Below are 25,395 nucleotides of genomic sequence, written 5' to 3'. Positions count from 1 at the left end.
AAAGATGCATCTTCCTTCCTTCTCAAGGCACCACACCAAATATATGCTGTGATGCAAGTTATCTGGTTATTATTAACAACACACTTCTGGCAATGGATAAACACAGGCCGATTGACCAATCCACTTTCTTTCATTTGAGCTCCCTTCAGTAGTCTCGGAAATTGTGCCTGGGATTACAAGTCTCTTGGCCGCCACTACTTCGCAGACATAAACCCACTTCAGGGTTGCCAATCCTCATTGGAAACTTCAGGAATTGAATGAATAACAAGCAAATTCTGCTTAAGCATTTTAGGTCATTCTTAAAATATATGGGAGGGTGGGGGGGAGGAGAGAGAAGACTGACATCCAATCAGTTAATGGAAATTCTAATTCCAGTTGGCCACAGGAAGGCAGATGGATATGCTGCGCAACCAATTGTAGAACTGTGGCAGGGTGGGGGGAGGGCGGCAGAGAGATTGGTGGTCATGTGGCAACTAGGGTTGGCTTCCATCACACATTTATTTAAAATGGTCAACACCCTCAATTGACAGAGGAATGCGACTGACAAGGCATTAATTGGTGAACATGTTCAGTACTCGACCTATATCATTTACACGGGTTAAATGGTTACAAATCCTCCCAGAGACACCAGGAATTTGTTTGTCGTCTTATTTTACTCTCGTCTTTACTTGTCGTCTCTTTTCCTGCTCAACGCGATCCCCCGACTGACTGTGCTTCGACTGAAGAAATTATCTGAATGGTAAATAGAATTTCATAGAATTTACAGTGCAGAAGGAGGCCATTCGGCCCATCGAGTCTGCACCGAGTCTTGGAAAGAGCACCCTACCCAAGGTTCACACCTCCACCCTATCCCCATAACCCAGTAACCCCACCCAACACTAAGGGAAATTCTGGACACTAAGGGCAATTTATCACGGCCAATCCACCTCACTTGCACATCTTTGGACTGTGGGAGGAAACCGGAGCACCCGGAGGAAACCCACGCACACACGGGGAGAACGTGCAGAATCCACACAAACAATGACCCAAGCCGGGGAGCGAACCTGGGACCCTGGAGCTGTGAAGCAATTGTGCTAACCACAATACTACCGTGCTGCCCCAAAATATATCTCAGCTTTTGCTCATCTTGACGGGATGCTGCTGGCGCAGGAGGGCTGTGTGTACCGAATTTTCTCTATCCAATTTAAATCATGTTGCTGTCTTAAAAGAAGTCAGTCAGAAAAGTCCCGCGGTATAGCATGATTGTTATTTGCACAGATGGAGGGTTCTGCAGATGGCAAAGGCAGCATTAACTAACCTCATTCACTGCCGAGGGGCTTGGGGTTGAATCTGTAGGTGGTTTGGAGTAGTTTTCAATGGCTGTTGGTAGTGTGCTTGTGATGGTGAAAGCTGTGGTGATGGGAACTGGGTGGGAGATAAAACTTGAATCTTAACTATAGCCAATTTTAGCTCCAATAACTGCAGTGCTCCACTCCCCTTTTGACGCAGATCGTTAATTTGGCGTGGAGTACACAAATTATATTTTGAAATGCTGATGCTATAGTTTGGTTAGATAAATCATCTCGCACTTATGACATAACTGGAACATTATCCAAAGGACTGATGGTAGTGGCTAATTGGCTGGAGTGCCAACATTCATCATTTAATGTGGATAAAAACACTTCTAGCTCGGAGATCGGAGTGCACAATATTCCCACTCAATTACTTCAGCATATATCAGGTGCATTAGACACAGTGTACTAATTGCTCAGTTATGGAATATGCAACATTAGCACAATCAGGCACTTTAAGACAAGATTTTGGAATTAAAAGTTAGGACAATTTAAATTAACTTCAATTTCACTGCATTGGGAAATAAGTGTACAATTGTCGAAAACTTTCTGTCTATTTAAGAACGTCTACTGGGGACCAAGGTGGTGGTGGTGGTGGTGAAGTGGCATTGTCACTGGATTAGTAATCCAGAGATCCAGGGTAATGCTCTGGGGTCCTGGAATCCCACCCTGGCAGACGGTGAAATTTGGAATTAAAAGTCTCGTGAAGAGCGTGGAACCATTGCCGATTGTCGTAAAAACCAACCTGATTCACTAATGTCCTTCAGGGAAGGAAATCTGCCATCCTTATCCGGCCTGGCCTACATGTGACTCCAGGCCCACAGCAATATGGTTGACTCTTAACTTGCCCCCGAAATGGCCGACGAAGCCACTCAGTTCAAGGGCAATTAGGGATGGGCAACAAATGCTGCCCCCGGTCAGCGACTCCTACATCCCAAGAACAGGTTTTTTTTTTAAACTGGCACCTCTGAATCAGAAGGTTGTGGGTTCAAGTCGCCACTCAAGAAGCTGGAGCACCAATTCTAGACTGACACTCCAGTGGCATTACAGAGTAAGTGCTGCACTGTCAGAGATGCCACCTTTACAGATGAGATGATAAACGGAGTGCCCCTCTGCCCTGACGTGAATGACCCAATGGCATTATTCAAAGAAAAGCTGGGGTATTCTCCTTGGCGTCCTGGCCAATATTATCTCTCAAACAACATCAGCAAAAATGGATTTTCTAGTCATTAGCACACGACAGTTATGGGTGAATAGCCAGTCGACGCTGAACAGGTTGTGTGTTCAAATATCCTTCCCTGCGCTCCCACTGCAGGCTCATGCAAAGCACTGTAATATGGTCAATGATCAGGAGCATCAACATTATCAGGAGGCGATCCAGAAACCTCATAACAGAAAGAAAGACTCACATTTATACATCAATTTTCACCTCCTGAGCCAATTGATTGCAGCCAATGAGATACTTTTGAAATCTAGCCACTGTTACAATTTCAGAAATGCAGAAGCCAACCCAGGCACAGCAAGCTCCCACAAACAGCAATGCGATAGTGATCAGATTTTGTGATGTTGAGTGAGGGATAAATATTGACCAAGATGCTGGGGAGAACTCTCCTGCGCTTCTCCAAGATAGTGCCCTGGGATCTTTTACATCCACCCACGCAGACACGTGGGGCCCATTATAATCTCTCATCCAAAAAATGGCACCTCCAACAGAGCAGTGCCCCCTCATGTCCTGCACTGGAGAGTCGGCCTTGATTCCTGTCCTCAAGCCCTGAAGGGAGACTTGAACCTGAAACCCTGGGGTCAGAGGAGAGGGTGCTACCAACTGACCCACATCTGACACTCAGATGGAGGGGGGGACCCTATCCAATGACCTGGTGAAGATTATAGATTATCATATAAATTATATAGAATTTACAGTGCAGAAGGATGCCATTTGGCCCATCGAGTCTGCACCGACTCTTTGAAAGAGCACCCTACCCAAGGTCAACACCTCCACCCTATCCCTATAACCTAGTAACCCCACCCAACACCAAGGGCAATTTTGGACACTAAGGGCAATTTATCATGGCCAATCCACCTAACCCGCATATCTTTGGACTGTGGGAGGAAACCGGAGCACCCGGAGGAAACCCACGCACACACGGGGATAATGTGCAGACTCCGCACAGACAGTGACCCAAGCCGGGAATCGAACCTGGGACCCTGGAGCTGTGAAGCAATTGTGCTATCCACAATGCTACCGTGCTGCCGTGAAGCACAGTTACTGTTGATATATAAGTGAACAGCAGTCATCTTACAATACCCCACAAAAAAGTAAATTTGTCTCATTTTTGTCTTGGTCGAGGGAGAAATGTTGATTAGGACTCTGGGGAGCAAAAACCTTGCGATATCACTACTCTCTCAATTGAGGGAGTGTAGTTTAATACATTTCGAGTTCAACTAAATTGTAATAATGCACATGCACTTAGAATTGTGCTCGAGTGCATTGTTTTAACATGGAGTAAGAACATGGCAAGTCAGTCAATATCAGTCTTTCTTCTGATGCCAATCACTTTGCTGTGTCTTTACCGAAGTTGATGGAGGGATAATTATCGACCAGGGCACTGGGGAGAACTTCTTAGATCTTCTCTGAAATAGTGCCATGGGATCTTTTATATTCACTCGAGGGCAGATGAGAACTCGGCCTACCATGTCATCCAAACATCGAGATAAGCTGTTAGTTAGCATCAATCCTACCTTACATCTTGACAATATAATATCCTGTCCATCAATTCGTAAGAGCTGGATAGGTTTTTCAAGTCAACAGCCTCTTTAAAATTGTTTGAAACAGTTTAGTGACAACCGTCCCCACACTGATTGATAGGACACCTTCCATTGTTGGTGATGCACCAAAGAAGGTTGAATATTCTCGGCTCCAAATATAACTCGATCTCCTCCCCTTGCTGTCCAATGCTGCCAGGACTGGAGCAGCTGGGGTTCTTTTCCCTGGTCCAGAGAGTCAAGGGGAGATTTGATAGAGATGTTCAAAAACCATGAACGGTTTTGTTAAAGCAAACACGAGATAGCATCTCCGGTGGAAGGAGGGTCGGAATCAGAGGACACAGATTGAAGATGATTGGCAAAAGAACCAGCGACAATGTGGGGAAACATTTTCTTTTTTTAAAAAAATATAGTAAGTTGTTCAATAATGCCTGAAGTGGTGGTGTTCTTGAAGGGGAAGATTTACAGGAGAATGGGAAAAAGGTGGGTGAATTGATTGCTCTACGACAAGCATACTGGGCTGACTGGTATCAATGTATCGTTCTAAGCTAATGTGGAAGCAACACCACTGGTTTCCAACTTCCAGACCCCAGGAATGCTGCTGATTTAAACATACGGACACAAGTCTGTGCCTCAAGGAAGATAACCTTTGCATTCTGAAATCCTGTGCCTACACAATTTTGCACGCCATTCATGCATACACAAGAGCTCCACCTGACACTCACCCCCATGTCTCGACCGAATTCTCCAAGCCCTGGTCAGCATTGAATTGAAATCTGGCACCACTGCATGGTGCAAGTGTGACTTCGATATCTTTAATGAGGTGCCCAAAGGTAGTGGGTTGGGAGCATGTGGCATGATTTTTAATTGCTCCCCACCCTTGCCGAACACCAGGAATTATTTTGGAAGAGCAGTCACTATTGTTTGTGGGCAAATGTGTGCACAGTGAGATCCCAGAAGGAGCAAATGAGACAAATCCCCCTGCCGTGGAAAAAAAAAGTTTCACAAAATGCTGGAAAGCAGGTCACATGGGTTAACATTTCAGGTCAATGGTACCTTGAGAACCGGGCGTGAAAGTCACCGACTTGAACCAATGGCTTGGTTCCTCTCTCGACAGATACTGCCTGATGTTTGATCTGTACTGAAGTGCAGAGCGGGTTCGACTAACCAACTGCACCTTCCCCATGTGCCAACTTTGTAGAATTGCAGCCCACATTTCACCAAAGATTGGCACGCTAACACAGGTTCAGTTTCATTGATTGAGATGTGCCTTGGAAGTGCAACTACTTTAGTGGGTGGGGGGGGGGGGGGGGGGGGGGGGTGGTTTAAGAGGCAAGGAAGGACAATTCACAATAAGCCATTTTGCTTTGGCGTTTGGAAAGAGTGAGCGCTAGGGCAGCTAAGGGAAGTGAGCTGTGAAGCAGGTTTCCGAATTAGCAGAGCGTGTGGCGATCACACAATGATAACGCTGCAGAAACCTGAGAGGTGTATCGAGTCCTGAAACCCCAGTGTATGCGAACTTGATTGATTTTGTAAAAGCTTCCGTCTCTCCACATGACCCAGGCACACCGGCATTCAACAGAAGCAGGAGAGAATCGTGGAAGTTTAAGCGAGTGCACTTTTAAAGTGAATGTCAAAGCTGGAGGAATGTGAGAATAGCCGAGATTATTACGGAGTGGAGAGAAAAAGGTGTTTTATCAATGAAGCCTCAATCTATTGACTGTGGTGGCGCACTATAAATGGTACTTTTGAACCCAGCAAAATTTAGAATTGATCCTTTGTTGTTGAATCTCGAGCATTAATGCAGGTACAGCAGGCAGTAAAGAAGGCAAATGGTATGTTGGTCTTCATAGTGAGAGGATTTGAGTGTAGGAACAGAGATGTTTTACTACAATTGTATAAGACATTGGCAAGGCCACACCAGGAGCACTGTGTGCAGTTTTGGTGTCCTTATCTGAGGAAAGATGTTCTTGCTATGGAGTGTGTGCAGCAAAGGTTTACCAGGCTGATTCGTGCAATGTCATATGGGGAGAGACTAAATCAGTTCGGATTATTTTCATTGGAGTTTGGAAGAGTGAGGGGGGATCTCATAGAAACTTATAAAATTCTAACAGGATTAGACAAGGTAGATTCAGAAAGAATGTTCCCGATGGTGGGGGAGTCCAGAACTAGGGGGTCACAGTTTGAAGATAAGGGGTAAACCTTTTAGGACTGAGCTGAGAAGAAATTTCTTCAACTAGAGCGTGGTGAATCTGTGGAATTCATTACCACAGAAAGTAGATACAGCGAAAACACAGTCTAATTTATTTTTTTGTTAATTTTTCCAATTTAATGTGGACAATCCACCTACCCTGCATATCTTTGGGTTGTGGGGATGAGACCTACCAGACATGAGGAGAATGTGCAAATTACACGCGGGCAGTGACCCAGGGCTGGGATCAAACCGGGGTCCTCAGCGGCATGAGGCAGCAGTGTTAAGGACGGCACCACCGTGTACCTCAAAATTGCATAATTTCAAGAAGAATTAGAGATTGCTCTTGGGGCTAAAGGAATCAAGGCGGGATCAGGGTATGGAACTTAATGATCAGCTATGATCAAAATGAATGGCTCAAAGGGCCGAATGGTCTCTCCTGCTTCTATTTTCTGTGTGTGTTTCTACGTAATCCTTAAATATAATTTGCTGCGCTGTCTGTGGCCAAACACGCATGAGAATCCTGTAAGAAGTTACCAACAGTATTGATTACAAAAAAAACCCCCAGACATTATCTGCAAGGTTTCCAGGATATTAGAGATATCAAGGGCATACATGTTATCTCAATGGATGAAGTGTTGATAATAAATTAGATTCAGTGCTTTGTAGGTTTGAAGGAAGACTGAACTTTCTCGGCTATGCCTCCTTTCAGAAGCTCTGGGCTTCACCATCTCATACAATGGTCACAACCAGCGTGCATGAGTCTCCATTATATCTGGAGTCAGCGTTAAACTCACAAACGTCTGAATCAAGAATGTTCTTACTGAGTCAAAGTTGACAATTAAGGTACCACGTAACAAATGCGCTGTATGGGTGTCGTAGCCAAGAGCATCACCAGGCGAGGGGAGAAAATCAGAGGATAATTATGAACGCAAGAACAGGAGGAGCCTATTCAGCTCCTCAAGCCTGTTCCACCATTTGACGTGATCATGGCTGAAATTCAGTCAAACCTGTCTGCTTTTGCCCCATATGCCGTAATACCTACAGTCAGCCAATGACTGTCAATCTTAAGATTTAAAATCAACAATTGATCTGGCATCAATTGCCACTTGCAGGAGAGAGTTCCAACTCCCACTACTGCTAAAGCGTTTCCTAATTTCACCCCCTGAAAGGTCTGGTTCTAGTTTTTTTTAGACTATGTCTTATGTAAGTCTTATGCACCTCAACCAGTCTAAATAATTTCCAGTTCTCCTTAATATCTGAAAACCTTCAGGCAAATTGCCCCGTAACCATCTTAATTCCAAGGAATACAACCAAAGTTTGTTCAACCGCTGTTCATAATTTCACCAAATGGCACTCTGGTAAATGCACACGACACCCCCTTCCAGCTGCTACATCCTTCCTATTGCCTGGGGTTCAGAAACGATTGCAGTGCTCCAGATGTGGGCTTTGCAAAGTTGAAGCATGACTTCTCCCCCTTTGTATTCTGGTCAGCATTCCATTAATCTTTTGATCATTTTGCGGGACTGATTTTGTACCGGTGGCACAGTGGCTAGCAATACTGCCTCACAAGGCCAGGGACCTGAGTTTGATTCTGACCTCGGGTGACTGTGTGGAGTTTGCACTTTCTCTGCATGGGTTTCCTCCGGGTGCTCTGGTTTCCTCCCACAGTCCAAAGATGTGCAGGTTAGGTGGATTGGCCATGCTAAATTGCCCTTTAGTGTCCAAAAGGTTAGGCGGGGTTAGAGGAGATAGCGCTGGGATTTGGGCCTAGGTAGGTGCACCTTTGGAGGGTAGGTACAGATGCGATGGGCCAATCAGACTCCTTCTGCACTGTTGGGATTCTAAGAGCCTTGATACCTTAACAAACTGTGTAAATGGTCCCCCAAGTCTCTTTGGACCTCCACAGTTTCTGGCTTCCCACCATTTAGAAAGAACCCGGTTCTATCCTGTCTGCACCTTTTTGGTTGGCAATGAATAGGTAGGAATTCAGAGGTTAGATTAAGCTGTCATGAAGTGATGAAGTGGTCAGGGCCACGCTGTATGAAACACTGGTCCCATTTACCTCAAGGACAATCATCATCATGTCGATGTTAGGTAGGTGATGGTCTATTAACAAGTCTTGTATTTAAAATTACTCGACCGAGACTGCAGAATTCTACTCAGAAATACATGAAAATGAGAAAACTGACAATAACACGCACTTAATTTTCTTAACATAGGTGTAATTGTGACTCTCCGGATAGCAGGAATTGTTAACCTGCAGCCAAGATGAAATTATATAGTGCAAAATTAATGTGCATCATTCCTCTGTTGATTAATTTAAATGCCATTTCTGAGAATATTGTTGGCACTTGAATTATTCATTCCACAGGCAGTGAGAGTTTGTGATTCTCATCCATGGCAAACAATTAAATAATTTGCTGGGTTTAAAAAGGATCCAGTTGTTTCTGTGATTTGAGGCTTAGAAACTAGTGCCAGAACAGGCGCCAGAATGTGGTGACTAGGGGCTTTTCACAGTAACTTCATTGAAGCCTACTCGTGACAATAAGCGATTATTATTATTAGCCTGTTTACTAGCCGTTCAAATTGCCCTTTAATCATCCCATTTATAAAAATTGGCTATTTAAGACATGACGTTATTGCCAAAATTACCTTCAACAGAATGATTATCTGACCACAAGTTAGAAAGCTAATGACCCACATTCCTTTCTCATTTAAGATGGGATGAAATGCTCACTTCTGGACAAAACAAATCATCATTGGGAATATGTTCAACAAAGTTGGCTGAACGCATAAACTGTCCGTGACCTGGAAAGCTTCAAAGACAAACAGGAGGAGGCCATTCATCCCCTCAAGCCTTCCCATGGCTGCCCTGTGCCTTAAATGGGCGGCACAGTAGCTAGCACTGTTGCTTCATAGCGGCAGGGACCCGGGTTCGATTCCCGGCTTGGGTCACTGTCTGCGCGGAGTCTGTATATTCTCCCCGTGTCTGCGTGGGTTTCCTCCGGGCGCTCCGGTTTCCTCCCACAAGTCCCGAAAGACGTGCTTGTTAGGTGAATTGGACATTCTGAATTCTCCCTCTGTGTACCCGAACAGGCGCCGGAATGTGGCGACTAGGGGATTTTCACAGCCTACTTGCAACCCTAATAAAGATTATTAAATGCATTTTACCCGCCTCTTCTCCATGTCCTTTGACCGAACAACAATCTGTTGATATTCAAGCAAAATACCCCGGATGCTGGAAATCTCAAATAAAATGTATTGACCTCAGTCTTCAAAGCTCCAACCTCCGTGCCCCACCACCCCAATTATCCAGCACAAAAATTCTTCTAGAATCTTCTTCTCTCCTTGGTGATTTGCCTGACGTGCAGTGCTTTGAGATTTTGCTGCGATACAGTGCATGATAAAGTTTTATATAAACACATGTCCTCCTGCTAAGAATTCCCAAATGTGGCACTTGCTTTGTCCAATCCAAACAAAGAAGAAAGGAAGAAACAGAGAACGTGCATTTCTACAGCACTTTGCACAATCTCAGGCCTCTCCAAAATGCTTTAGAGCCAATTAAATACCTATTGAAGTTTTTCTGATTTTCTTTATTGTTTTGGACGAGATGTTTGCATCACTGGCAAGACCAGCATTTATTGCCCAAGCCGAATTGCCCATCGAGGGAAGTAAATTGAAAGTCACCCTCTTTGCTGTGGGCCTGGAGTCACGTGTAGGACAGACCAGGTTAAGGGTGGCAGATTTCCTTCCCTCAAGGACATTAATGAACCAGCTGGATTTTTTACATCATGGTTTGCTGGTCACAATTACGAAGACTAGCTTTCATTCTAAATTTTTGGCTTATTAATTAGTTAAATTTACTGACTGAAGTAAGATTTCGCCAGCTGCCATGGAGGGATTTGAATCTGTGGTCTAAGAGCATTAACCTGGGCCTCTGGGTGACAAGTCCAGTGATGTTGCCACTATGCCACCCTACTGTTACAATGTAGGAAATGTGATAGCCAACTTGCACACAGCACGCTCCCATAGTCGGCAATAATAATCAGACTGTTTCAGCTGCTGATTGAAGAATAAATGTTTGCCCAGCAGAACGCACTAATCTTTATTGAATAGTGCTGCGAGAAGATTTACATCTGAGCAGGCAAACGGGTCCTGAGACTAACAGCTCATGCAAAAGATAGCACTTTGGACAGTGCAGCACACCCTCAGTACCACACTGAAGTGACTCCCCAGATATTTGGAGTGCGGCTTGAATCCACAATCTCTGACCAACTCCCGAGGCAGAAATGCTCTCAACTGAGTGAGCTATGGCAGGGTGTGCACATGCCTACTCCAAGTATTGAGCTCCAGCCACCTCACCCATTCCTTTCATAGAATCATAGACTCTACAGTGCAGAAGGAAGCCATTCAGCCCATCGATTCTGCACCGGCCCTTGGAAAGAGCACCCTACCCAAGTCCACACCTCCACCCTAACCCAGTAACCCCACCCAAACTTTTTGGACACTAAGGGCAATTTTGAATGGCCAATCGACCTAACCTGCACATTTTTGGACTGTGGCAGGAAACTGGAGCACCCGGAGGAAACCCACACAGACACGGGGAGAATGTACAGGCTCCGCACAGACAGTGACTCAAGCCGGGAATCGAACCTGGGGTCCTGGAGCTGTGAAGCAACTGTGCTAACCACCAGTGCTACCTTGCTGCCCTAAGACACACAGAGCAACACTCCTTCAGGGATGCAAGCATTGTGCACGGCTCCCCTGTCGCACTGTCAGAAGATGCGAAAGCACCATGGTAATTGTGAGAATTCCCCCTCGTACAGAGTTGTGGCACTGCAGCTTTCAGCCACAAGTACCAACATGTGTTTCTGTGTAAGTCACAAGTGTAAATGATGCCAAATCACAGACCTTTAGCGGGCAAACTCAAATGCTGCATCAACAATCGCCAATTCTTTCTTGCCAGCCTCCATTGCAGTTAATCAGAGTGCGGCTTCAACCTGCAGAAAAAGAGTCTGTGACAGTGCGCGCTTAATTTTATCTTCTCTTTACTGATGATTTAGAGGCAGTACTAATTACAGGACTGCACAACTTGAGGGTAAAAGAGAATCATTGGATCAGTGATCTATTTTTAATCTCTGGCAGTCGCTGACACCGCTCCACTTGTCTGCAGGGAGGAGACGGTAGGAACTGAGTTTCTCTTTTTAAAAGCTCGAGTGCATTTGTACAAGACGACATTTCGGGAAAGATGCTCAATAAACTGTACAGCTCCTGAAATTTTCGCTTTTTAAAGGTTTTTCGAAGAGCTGTTTGGAGAGAATTTGTTCGCCAAGCTAACCAAGCGGTCTGACGAGAAGCAAGTGCCTTTCGTGCCACACAAATGTTAGTTCATGACCGTCCCCAACAAGAGATAATCTGCCCGTCGCCCGTGACATTCAATGGCATTAGCATCACTGAATCCCCCACTATCGACATCCTGGGGGCTACCATCGACTAGAAACTGTTCTGGACCAGCCATATTAATACAGCGACTATAAGACCAGGTCAGAGTCTAGGACCCATGCGGCGAGTAATTCACTCCTGACTCCCCAAAGTCTGTCCACCATTTACAAGGCACAAGTCAGGTGCATATTCTCCACTTGCCTGGATGACTGCAGCACCAACAACACTCGAAGCCTGACACCATCCAGCAAAAAGCAGCCTGCGTGATTGGCACCCCATCCACAAACATCCAGTCCCTCCATTATCACCGACGCCCAGTGGCAACCGTGCGTACCATCTACAAGATGCACTGCAGGAACTTAACAAAGCTCCTTAGAAAGCACCTTTCAAACCTATGACTGGTACCATCTAGGACAAGGGTAGCAGATGCATGGGAGCACCATCATCTGGAGGTTTCCTTCCAAGCCACATCATCCTGACTTGGAAATATATTGCCATTCCTTGACTGTCACTGGATTTCGCCCTAACAGCACTGTGGGTGTACCTACACCAGATGGACTGCAGCGGTTCAAGAAGGCAGCCTACCGCCACCTTCGCAAGGGCAATTAGGGGTGGATAATAAATGCTGGTCTAACCAGTGACACAGTTAGCACTGCTGTCTCAAGGCGCCAAGGACCCGGGTTCAGTCCTGGCCCCGGGTCACTGTCCGTTTGGAGTTTGCACATTCCCCCCCTGGTGTGCATGGTCTCACCCACACAAGCCTAAGATGCGCAGGCTAGTTGGACTCGCCATGCTAAATTGCCCCTTAATTGGAAAAAAAGAATTGGGTACTTTAAATTTATTTTTAAAAAATAACCAGTTGACGCCTACATCCCAAAAATGAATTTTTAAAAATTTCATTGACTATCAACATCAACACACATGTAGGTTGCATTTCGGGCTAAGTATGACAAGTTGCTGTAAATACCTGTCAATGAGCATATTTGGAAAATGCAAGATGTGTCCAGAGAATGTAAAGTTGACAACTGCTGCTTCAATATTGAACTGCATACAATATTTTCCTCATAAATTACATTTTGTCATAACAGATGCAGAGGCTGATCCCATGTATGTTGTTGTATTATCTGAATCAGATTTGTGTTGATAAATTGCGTCATTGTACATTAAAGTCCCCCTCCCCACGGAATGAATAGCTCTTGGAATGCAGTGACGGCTATGCACAAAACTATGATGCGCATAGCAAGATCCCACAAGTAGCGACTGGGCTAAATGACGATCAAATCTGTGCACATACTTCTGGTCTCCTTACTTAAGGAGGGACATACTCGCATTGGAGGTAGTTTAAAGAAGGTTCGTGGCAGATGCCTGGGATTCGGTGGTTGTGAGGGAAGGCCGAGTATGTTGGGCCCAAACCCATTGGAGTTCAGAAGAATGAGAGGTGATTTTATTGAAATGTAAAAGATTCTAATGGGGTCCGACTGGGTAGATGCTAAGTGGATGTTTTCTCTCATGGGGGGAGTCGAGAACGAGATGGCACAATTTCAGAAGAAGGAGTCTTCTGTGTACCATGGAGTTAAGGAGGATTATGTTCCACCAGGCGGTTGTTCACCTTTGCAATCTTCAACACCGTCAAGGTTTGGGAGACAGATTTTTGATCTACAGGGAGGCCGGCAAGAAAGTGAGGATCTGTCATGATGCTACTGATCGGTGGAGCAGGCTCCAGAATGGCCGACTCTTGCTCCTATTTTGTTATGCGTCTTCTGACTGCACTCACATGGTATAGCACTGGAGTGTCAGCCCAGATTATACACTTAAATTCTGGGACTGGAATTTGAACCCACAGCAGGCCGACTCCCAGGCAAGAGTGTAAGCAATGAAGCCGAGTGGACACATCTGGGCAGCTACTGAAGAAGAAATGCTTTTAAACCGGACACAAGCAAAACATTTCAGAAGTTGGTGTGGTCTAAGCTGCAAGTCAGAATGCTTTTTGCACATTGGGTAAAAGCCGCAGTTTTTTATATTTGGACTGATCTTCACCAGTGCATTAATAATGCTGCGGCTGACTCACAAGTTAGTTATTTTTCTCCCAGCTCTCAGCAATGTGTTATATATATCCTCCAGTCCTGAGACCCATCAACATGGGGATAAAAGAGAGGCTGGGCAGAAATATTTAGAAGTTGATGATGCTGCCAAATCGCGATGTGTCAAATAAATCTTAAAGCAATAACGACAATTGGGGTGATGTAGTCGAAGACCTTTGTTTGCATGGCTTGGTGACAATTAGATTACACACAGTAATCCTATGTACACTTCAATTTATAGCATGTTGATGCTGGATTGCTATTGCATGCGTTACTGAACGTTAGAAAAATCCTGTCAGGTTTGCAGCTGAAAATGCCAGATTCACCACATCAAAGGAACTTTTTAAAAAAATGTTAAACAAAGACGCCTGCATTAACCTGTCTTTTCTTTCTGGCCACGAAACCATTCAAAGGGATATAAATTCACCTTTGGCAGAAGACTGGATATATCGGATGGTAAGCCCAGTTTACGCGCTGTCCCAGGCAATCCCACTGGCAGAGTACGCAATGTCCTGGAACAGGGTTGCCACTTAGGCAAAGTTGGGGTGGGGGTGGGGGGGGGGAGAGGTTGCGATGTTGGTAGTTGGTTGGCTGAGCAAACTTAAGGTCATACAAAACTCTGTATCCTGTGTTTTAACTTGAAGCAAGCCCTATTCCCCCATCACCCCTGTGCTCATGGACCGACCTTGGCTCAAAGTCACAAGCCACGTTTGACTTTGAAATTCCCGTCCTGCTTTTCAAATCCCGCCATGGGCTTGCCCCTCCCTCGTTTTTAAATCCTTCCGTGGACTCTCCCCTACCTTGCTCTAATCTCCTCCAGTCCCACATCCCTCCGAGATTTCAAACTCTTGCATCATGTGCATTCCCAATCAGAATCGCTCGACTATTGGTGACCGTGCCTTCAGTTGCCAAGGCCTCAAGCTTCGGAATATGCTCCATAACCCCCTCCAGCTCTCAAACTCGCCCTACTCCTCGAAACCTCCCTCTTTGACCAAGCATTTGGTCATCTGATCTAATGGGTGCGATTCAACTATGCCCCATAGCGAGCACGTTCAGCCGCTAATTTCCCAGTGCACGCAGCGCCGAGAAACAAACGCTATCAAACTCAACTTTGGTTAGCTACGGGGCCTCCGCGGGAACGCACGGCCGAGGTCACACAGTCCGATTTCTTGCACTGAGGAGCCCGGCTCGCCGAAACCACTCTGCGCAGGGAGAGATTGGGACACCATTTTTAAATGGCATCCTGATCTCTCGTGCCCCCGATGTGGCCCCCCAACCCCCAACTCACTGTAAGAGGGTCCTGGGCACCTCCGCCCACCTCTCTCCCGTGCAGGGCATCCCCTGCCCAATCACCACCGCGTAAAAAATGATAGTACCATCCTGGCAGTGCCCCTGACAGCGCCGCCTGGGCACATTGGCAATGCCAGGCTGGTACCCAGGTGGCACTGCCAAGCTGGCACCAACACTGCCAGGATACCAATATGATAATGACCAGGTCATCTGTTTTTACGGAGGCGGAGCTCAATTAGCCAGTCTGTAGTTCCAAATAACACCAACAGCGCGGACTCAATTACTGTTCCAGCTGAGGTAGACTTGGAACATGCCTCCTCACTCTGCCCGAGAGTGGAAGGCAATGGCAGGCCACTACTGACAAGAAATTGGCTCCGGATAAAGCATCAGCAGATAATGAGCCAAGGACCCACCTTTGGCTAGAGCACACATGACATGGCATATTTTTTATGTGCTGATATTCCTGGAATTAGCACTGTGGGATCTTGTCCGTTCTCCTGAATGGGCAGGCAGCGCGTTGATTTAATGTTTCATTTGGGAAATGACACCTGAGACATTGTAGGCGGAGGCTGTCAGCCTAGACCATTGGGAAAATTTAAACACTAACTCCATGGATTTCTTAAGTCACTTCAGTAGCTTTTAGGCATGGTGATGGATTTCTGCATGTCAAAGAACGATTGACAAAAAAAAACTCTTATCCAAGTCTAGTTAATTAAAGCATATATCTCGAGGGCATTGTTAAGTCAATGTTAAACTGGTTCTCAAAATGCTGTACAATAGCCCAAGGGAAACAATGAACTGCATTAATTATGACCATTTATTCACCACACCAAGGATTGGATTGATAATATTTGTCTAAAGTTATACCAGGAAAGTGATAGTTTCCCTCAAGAAAGGAGCTAGCAGCTGAAGCAGGCCACCAGGATTGGTGAAAATCCGTGAACCAATTAATAAATCAATGCAATTCTATGTATTGTGTCTGGCTCATGACCCAGTGTGAATCTTGTAAAAGGTCAGTATATATTACCCGTTCCTATATATAAAACACAGAGCCTTTTTTAAAGAAGAAACAAGGCCTAGCGATAGTATCAAAAATATAGTGTGGCCACTTCTTCTGTATCTAAACAGTTTCGGAGCATTGATATCTGGAATGAGTGTGTTGTCTTATGAGGAAAGGTTGGACATGCTGGATTTGTTTTCACTGGAGTTTACAGGAATGAGGGGTGACTTGTTTGAAGATCCTGAATGGTCTTGACAAGATGGATGTGGGAAGGATGAATGTAGAATTAGGGGCACTGTTTTAAACTAAGGGTCGCCCTTTTCGGACAGAGCGGAGGAGAATTTCTCAGAGGATTGTGCAACTTTGCTTCAGAAGTTGGTGGAGGCAGGCTCACTGAATATGTTTTAAGCTGGAGGTAGATAGATTCCTGTTAAGCAAGGGAATCAAAGGTTATCAAGTAAATGGGGGGTAGATGGGAATGTAGAGCTGAAACACAAACAGAGCATCCATGATCTTATTGAATGGCACATCAAGCTCGAGGAGCCTACTACTGCTCCTATTTTGTATGTTTCAATGTTTGTATCTGTGACTGATGCATCTGGAATTTCCTCATCCGATTCTTTTAATGCTCGCGGATGGAAACCGCCAGGTCCTCAATATTTGCCGACCTTGATTAATCCCACTATTTTCTCCATTGCCAGGCATTCAAAAATAATAAATCTATTAAGTACCCCTGTCTCTCCTTGACTTATCTATCAGATTCCTTGTGCCACTGTCATATTGTCCTGTTCTGGTGCTATGAAATGGATAGTGCGAATTTAACATGCTTACCATTTCCTTATTATCCATTATGAGGGGTGAGCTAGGTTCGATACACCAACTGGCCTGTCCCTGCATGTCAATGTTACATATTCATAGAGCTAACAGGATACCTTTTTCCTCTCCCATTAACATCAAGTGCAAATGCTAACTGTCCAGATCTATTGCGCTCCAAGGGGCTTAAATGTTAACAGCACTAGACAAGTTGCAGCTAATTTCTTTTTCAGTCAAGCACAAAACAAGATGAAAATAAGATGCAATAAATTGGAATTTTACTAGAAAGCATGCAGTTACTCACAGGTCAAATATGAGGTAGTGAAACCCTTCTTCTGATATGCTGTCATGGAGGCGAACTGGAAAGAGAAAGTGGAATATTTAGATTCAACATGGGCAATAACGTTTAGTCGCTGAGGAATCGAATATTGTTGAAAAGAGAGACGTTGTCAAAGTTTTTCATCTTGGACTTGATGGAGGCAAGAATGCCAAAGTTCAAACAATCACGACAATTTATACCACGGGAGGAAAAAGGTGCTGATTGGTTCGCAAGTCAACTCAGATTACATTCTCCATGGCAATGCCTCAGACAGAGTTGATTTCCCAACCAATCAACGCCCTTTTCTCCCGTAGTATAACTTGTGTTTGTTTGAAATGTGGCATTCTTTAGTTTGTCCTGATGAGCATAAGATGAAAACTTTCAGCAGCATTTCATTCTTTTCAGTAATAACACTGCGGCAGATAATATGATGTCTTGTGCCTTGAATGTGTCCTCCCTGTTTCAATTTGGCAAATAAATATTTCAATAAAGGAAAGAACGCTAGCCATTTCCTTTTTTTTTCTCCATCCTTGATAATTAACCATTTCACCGAGGCAGAGGGGCTTGCAAACAGCTACTAACCAACAATTAGTGCTTCTTGGCCTGGGAGTATCTGAACAATGGCCTTAAAGAGACAGCTCCACATGAGCAGCTTAAAAGCATACACAGATAAATTCAAGCGGTATCAACCAGATTCAATTGGTAGCACTCTGGTCTCTGAAGCAGAAGTGTTAGGTTCAAGCCTCATCCCAGGCTTCAGCTCACAATCTAAGCAGTTCTGAGAGAACGTCATATGATCGTCGATGCCAAGCCAGCCTTTGTCCCGATATGTACCTGCACCAGCCTTTCCTTCATCAAAGCGGGGTCAAAATCCAGAACCCCTGACTGAACAGCACTGCAGGAGCACATTCACCTTGCGATCTGAAGGCTCCCCATCATTGCCTTCTCAAGAACAACTACAGATGGGAAACGAATGTCAGTCTCATCAGTGACATCTACATCGTACGGTGGAGTTAAACACGAGCTGAAAGCCAAATTGCAATCGGGTCTCTTTACAGTCTTAGCCCTTAACCGAGTGAATGCTGCCGTGTAAATGTGACCACTTCTGGGACACCTGTCCTGCTTAGAGTTGCCAATCCTCCTGGATTGGCCTGTGGTCTCCAAGAATTGAAGATCAATCTTCAGGACACTGCTGAGTGTGCAACCCTAAAGAAAAATCTGAGGATCATTAAAAAGGATTTTTTTTTTGTCATTTTCTTTTGACCATTTATTTTTACTAAATAAAAATATTGAAAATCGAGGCAGGTGGGGCATCCAATTGGCCAATGAGTCTTTTTGCTTTCCAATTGATTTGATCTGATTTATTATTGTCACATGTATTAGTATGCAGTGAAAGTGTTGTTTCTTGCATGGTATAGAGACCACGCATACCATACATAGGGAAGGAAGGAGAGACTAAAGAATGTTACAGTCATAACTCGGATGTAGAGAAAAGATCAACTTAATACGAGGTAGGTCCATTCAAAAGTCTGAAGGCAGCAGGGACGAAGCTGTTTTGAGTCGGTTGGTACGTGACCTCAAACTTTGGTATTTTTTTCCTGACGGAAGAAGGTGGAAGAGTGTATGTCCGGGGTGCGGGGAGTCCTTAATTATGCTGGCTGCCTTTCCGAGGCATTACAGACAGAGTCAATGGATGGGAGGCTGGTTTGCGTGATGGACTGGGCTACATTCACGACCTTTTGTAGTTTCCTGTGGTCTTGGGCAGAGCAGGTTCCATACCAAGCTGTGATACAACCAGAAAGAATGCTTTCTATAGTGCATCTGTAGAAGTTGGTGAGAGTCGCAGCTGATGTGCCAAATTGGTATAGGAAGGCAGTGTGGCACGGGGCTGGAGCATGGGGGTAAGTTATGTGGTGTACCCTCCGGAAACACACTTAGTCATAGCTGGTAACCCTCGCCCTGCAAACTGCCTTGATGAAGAAGTGCACAGTCGGGTAGCAGACATTTTGTATAAGCCCTGTGGTGAGAACATGGAAGGATTCTAGCATACACGAGACAGTAGACTGTGGGCAGCAATCCTTACAGCTGATGTCCACAGTGGGGAGTGCTCTATACAAAATGCCTGCTTACAGACAGACTCTGCCCAGCGCTTTCACAGCAGTGCTAATGGAATACAAAAAAAAGGACACAGCCATACCAATCAGCTTTTTTAAAGCTTTTGTGCTGATATAACCATTTACATTTTGGCAGGCAGCAGAGAGGAAGGTCGCGTTTCTGGTTGCTGTTGCAAAATAGCAGAAAGGTTCGATCCCCATAAGGTTAGCATTCAACGGTGGCACACTCAGGCTGCTCACTGTTGCCATGGCAATGGGCGAACTGCTTTCCAGAAACCGGCTTCTTCTGGGGTTCCAGGCTTTGCAAAGTGACGGCCCAACACAGACAACTAAGGGCTCCAGAGGCCGAGGTAAACATCCCCCGTTCCTGATTTAAATCAGCAGACTGCTACAAACAAATACCGCAGGGCAAGTGCCAGTCAGTCCAAAACAACATGAAGCTCAGGAATGTAAACCCAGTTTGATCGAAAGAGATTCTCAGTTGAACACAAACACAGCTGTGTGCTGGGTGTGTTAGGATCCAGTCTCAGTGCGTGCAGGAAACTCAGGAGCAGAAATTAAATCAGGGCCTGAAGGAATCGCACGGCAGTCACCAGGCGTTCTGAGGCAGAGGCAAATGCTTTGAGTAGGATTTTCACTGATTTTAAAATTTTTTAAACCTTTCTTTTTTATTTGTAACCCACGAGGAAGTCAATTAATTTCCAGCTTCAGCTTTTGTTTGAGCATCTCCTTTCAATAAGAGAATAAGAACATACGGACATAAGAAACAGGAGCTGGAGGAGGTCATTCAGCCCCTCGAGCCTGCTCCTCTATGGCTGATCTGATTATGGCTTTACCTCCACTTTCTTGACAGCCCCCCATAATACTAACAACTCTCAGAGAAGAAATTCCTTCTCACCTCCATCTTATTTTGAAATTGTGCCCCCAGTTCCCGGTCCTCCCCCCCAAGGGGAAACATCCTCCCAGCACCTACCCTGTCAAGCTCCCTCAGAATCTTATATATTTCAAATATATTGCCTCTTATTCTTCTAAGAGCCCAACCTGCTCAACCTTTCCTCATAAAACAAACCCCTCATCTCAGGAACCAGCCAAGTGAACCTTCTCTAAGCTGCTTCCAATGCAAGTATATTCCACCTTAAATAAGGTGACCCAAAACTGGACACAGTACTCTAGGTGCAGTCTCACCAATGTGCTGGACAGTTGGAGCAAGACTTCCCATTTTGTTATTGTAATGATATGTATAATCCAAGGAGAGTTAAGGGTTAACAAGATGACGTTCATGTATATCAACACTAGATGGCATCACTGAGTAGTCCTATAAAAGCCTGCATCTCTGAGCATTCTGGGAGAAGTTGATGAAAATGGATAGTGTGAGGTTAAGTTAGAGTGCAGGTTGTATTAGAGAAAGATAATTAATTCCTGCAACATAGATTCAATACTATTATTTTGTGAGCTGTTATTCAGTAATGTGCACAAACCATTTCAAGTAGTGTAAAATAAACTAACTTTGGTTTAAACATATAGTTTTATGTTCTTTGTAAACACTACGACTTGGAGAATACAAGGAACATAACATGATTCCAGTAGTGGAAATTCATAACAGATACTTCAACCCCCTCTGCAATAAAGGCCAACATTCTGTTTGCCTTCCTAATTACTTGCTTTTCCCTTGGCCTTGCACACTATAGTGCACCACCTTGGCCTTGCACACTATAGTGCACCACCTTGGCCTTGCACACTATAGTGCACCACCTTGGCCTTGCACACTATAGTGCACCACCTTGGCCTTGCACACTATAGTGCACCACCTTGGCCTTGCACACTATAGTGCACCACCTTGGCCTTGCACACTATAGTGCACCACCTTGTCCTTGCACACTATAGTGCACCACCTTGGCCTTGCACACTATAGTGCACCACCTTGGCCTTGCACACTATAGTGCACCACCTTGTCCTTGCACACTATAGTGCACCACCTTGGCCTTGCACACTATAGTGCACCACCTTGGCCTTGCACACTATAGTGCACCACCTTGGCCTTGCACACTATAGTGCACCACCTTGGCCTTGCACACTATAGTGCACCACCTTGGCCTTGCACACTATAGTGCACCACCTTGGCCTTGCACACTATAGTGCACCACCTTGGCCTTGCACACTATAGTGCACCACCTTGGCCTTGCACACTATAGTGCACCACCTTGGCCTTGCACACTATAGTGCACCACCTTGGCCTTGCACACTATAGTGCACCACCTTGGCCTTGCACACTATAGTGCACCACCTTGGCCTTGCACACTATACCGCACCGCTCCTCATAGGAACAGGAGTAGACCATTTGGCCCCTCGCACAATTCCAACACCATTCAATGATTCAATCTACAACCCAACTCCATATACTATCTGACAGGTAGGGAATGTTTTCATTTTCTACTCCAGCTGCTGGGAACTCCAGTCAGGGAGTTGGTGTGCATTTAGTACGGACAGCACACTTTCTACCCCTAAGCCATGCCCTATTGAACTAAATCCAGAGACTGTAGGCAGCCACTGGCAGAGCCAAATGGTCTGGTAATCCTCAAACGTCCGGAGGAGTCAACTGCTGGAGTTTACCACCAGCAAAACCGGCAGAACATACCAGAAGGAAGTACTAGTTAGCTTCTCATTCCTCATCCAACCAGCGCAGTGCCACATATCTAGTACTATATACAGAGGCAGGTAAGAAAGATGATTTAAGCAAAAGCCCTTTCATTTCTTTAACACCTCTTACAAACTTGAGATCACTTCCCCCCCCCCCCCCCCCAAGTCTTGCTTCCCTTTCTTGATATAATGCTGCTTGGCTTTGTAAACCACAAGGAGAATTGATTTTGTTTCACTGTGATAGGTGATTATTGGAAGGGCCAGCAATGATGCCCATTCCTACTTGCCCTTCAATTGAATAGTTCCCTTGGCCATTTCTGAGGGCAGTTAAGAGTCAACCACATTGCTTTGGCCGTGGAATCATTTGTAGACTTGGGCAGCACGGTAGCATTGTGGTTAGCATAATTGCTTCACAGCTCCAGGGTCCCAGGTTCGATTCCGGCTTGGGTCACTGTCTGTGCGGAGTCTGCACATCCTCCCCGTGTGTGCGTGGGTTTCCTCCGGGTGCTCCGGTTTCCTCCCACAGTCCAAAGATGTGCAGGTTAGGTGGACTGGCCATGATAAATTGCCCTTAGTGTCCAAAATCGCCCTTAGTGTTGGGTGGGGTTACTGGGTTATGGGGATAGGGTGGAGGTGTTGACCTTGAGTGGGGTGCTCTTTCCAAGAGCCGGTGCAGACTCGATGGGCCGAATTACCTCCTTCTGCACTGTAAATTCTATGATAGACCAGACCAGGCGAGGATGGCAGATTTCTTTCCGTAAAAGTACATCAATGAACCAGATAGGCCTTTTCAACATTGTTGACGGTACTTGCATCATCAATACAGAGACCAGCTTTATATTCCAGATTTATTAATTCATCTAAATTCCTCTAGCTGCTGTGGTGGGATCTGAACCCATCATCCAGAGAATTAGCCGAGGCCTTTGGATTGCTAGTCCAATGACATTACTGACTGGCCCAAATGTCAGAACCAAGCCCACTCTGTCCTCCACGTAGTCATCTCGATTTTCAGTGTATAGCAATCAGGAGGAGAAAGCCTAAAGCACGTCGATGTAGGAAGTATTGTAGCCAACTTTCACACAACCAACTCCCTGAACCAACAGTGGGATTAATAAATGAGAGATAAGTATTGATCAAGACACTGGGAGAACTCCACTGTGATCCCATGGTCACGATATATTTTTAAATCGCCCTTACAGATGGAGCTTTGGTTAAATTTGAAGGATAACACGTCTAACAATGCAGCACTGCCACATTACTGCAATGATAATGCCAACAAACACTTTTGTGCTTAAATGGGTCCTCAACCCACAATTCTGGTTCAGAGGCAAATGTGCCAACAAGGTTGATAGTCCACTGTGCTGAATCTATCTTCCCAGGTTCCCTCGGAGAATCAGGCTGGCCGATCAATTGCGAATAGTGCACGAGAGTGCGGTCAAGCTGCCCTCCTCAGATAGCAGATAATCAAAACCACCGCAGAGGTTTAACTGACTCTGAAATTCCGCCGTCATCCTGATCGCAAAATCAAACCCTTTCCCCCAAATCTTCCTTTCCTTTCTTGACATAGCACCTAGAAACCACATAGAGAGTGTCAGCAGCAAGCCCTCAGTGGACAGCAGCCCATTGGTATTCTCCTCGCTAACCAATTTACCGTTTTCTACCCACCCCCTGCCTCAGGCGAGTTTACTCAACACAGCTGAGAGAAGTCAATGCCTCAGCGACTTAACAAATAACCTCCCAAAGTTATCGGGAAATGATACAGGGAAATGTCAAACGCATTCAATGCCAATACCTTTGCTGAGCTGTGTACTGTTTCACATTGTGTCAGGGGACATACAGCGAATGTTAATCTCATCCTTGCTAGCAAAATGCGCAGGAACGTTCAATCTGACTGGACACATCACACCTCTCTCCTGCTCACTCTTTGATTGGCTAAAAGCGAAAACCACAGAACATTACAACGATATAATCACCAGAGCAGAGGGAAAACCTACACAAAAAAAAACAGAAATCCAACTCATCAAATGGCTGAAAATACATTTTTTAAAACCTGCATCAGATTCCTCTGACTAATCTTTATAACATACTTTTCACAGAAATTTTTTTTTTTTTTTTTTTATAAATTTAGAGTACCCAATTATTTTTTCCAATTAAGGGGCAATTTAGCGTAGCCAATCCACCTATCCTGCACATCTTTGGGTTGTGGGGGTGAAACCCACGCAGACACGGGGAGAATGTGCAAACTCCACACGGACAGTGACCCAGGGCCAGGATTCGAACCCGGGTCCTCAGCGCCGTAGGCAGCAATGCTAACCACTGTACCACCGTGCCGCCCTACTTTTCACAGAAATGCCACTAGTTTAAATTAGTGGAGTAGAATGATCTAGAATATTACTTTTAGTTAAATTGAGAATAGGACAAGGGGGAGATGTGTTCAAATAAATAAGCGCTAAAGTTAGGACCAATGACCAGAAACTCTTCATACAAAGTAATCCAAATTTGATTCAACTTCCCTGATGAGTAGAATCCTCACATCTTTTAAGAAATTGTGGGGGAGAAATTATATTTCTGGATGAATGAGTTAAGGGGGTTAAATGACCTATATCAACCTAGAATGAACCTGTGATCTTATAACGATAGTGTACAGTTTCGTCAATCTGTGCATACAAAGCTCAGCTTTGACAAAGAGTCATCGGACTCGAAACGTTGGCTCTTTTCTCTCCCTACAGATGCTGCCGGACGTGCTGAGATTTTCCAGCATTTTCCCTTTCGTTCCTCCTCGTCTTGTCTACTCCTGTGAATGTTGAAGGTGAATCGCCATTTGTTCAAGACAAGTGGCAAAACACAATCAGCCTGTTCTGGAGTGCCAAAACTCATGCTGGATTATTTTTTTGCCCATTCCCAATTGCCTCAACTTGCTAGACCAGACTCAAACACATTCCTAGGGTCACGTGTAGGCCAGAACAAATAAGGATGCTACATTGCCAGAAGAATGCTGAGGCTTTGGAGAGGGTACAGAAGAGTTTTACCAGGCTGTTGCCTGGTCTGGAGGGTATTAGCTCTGAGGAGAGGTTGGATAAACTTGGGATTGTTCTCACTGGAACGACGGAGGTTGAGGGGTGACTTGATAGAAGTTTAGTTTAGACAGGCATGATCAGCCGATGGGCAGCGCATGCTTGGAGGGCCGATGGGCCTGTTCGTGTGCTGTAGTGTTCTTTGTTCTTTATTTCCTTCCGCAAACGATAGGATGGAACCAGATGGGTCTTTGCAACAATTGATGAAAAGTTTACCACTTCAATTCCAAATTTTATTAATTGAATTCAAATTTCACCAGCTGCCGTGCAGGAATTTGAATCTGTGTCGCCAGAGCATTAACCGGGAACTCTGGAGTACTGATCCAGCGGCTTACCG

At 45.1% G+C, this 25,395-nt stretch overlaps 1 protein-coding gene across 8 annotated transcripts in view; it reads right to left on the bottom strand.

The window, feature by feature from the left end:
• The window catches only part of camk2g2 (calcium/calmodulin-dependent protein kinase (CaM kinase) II gamma 2), a 394,966-nt gene that overhangs the window by 163,119 nt on the left and 206,452 nt on the right, over positions 1–25,395 (bottom strand). For all 8 annotated transcript variants that reach the window (XM_038782783.1, XM_038782786.1, XM_038782784.1 and 5 more), the window contains exon 4: positions 17,219–17,273. In XM_038782783.1, the coding sequence (XP_038638711.1) occupies positions 17,219–17,273 (55 nt within the window). The remainder of the gene's footprint in view (positions 1–17,218; positions 17,274–25,395) is intronic.

The sequence above is a fragment of the Scyliorhinus canicula genome, chromosome 22, assembly GCF_902713615.1.
Source record: "Scyliorhinus canicula chromosome 22, sScyCan1.1, whole genome shotgun sequence".
Taxonomy (NCBI): domain Eukaryota; kingdom Metazoa; phylum Chordata; class Chondrichthyes; order Carcharhiniformes; family Scyliorhinidae; genus Scyliorhinus; species Scyliorhinus canicula.
This window is presented reverse-complemented; position numbering and strand designations above follow the sequence as displayed.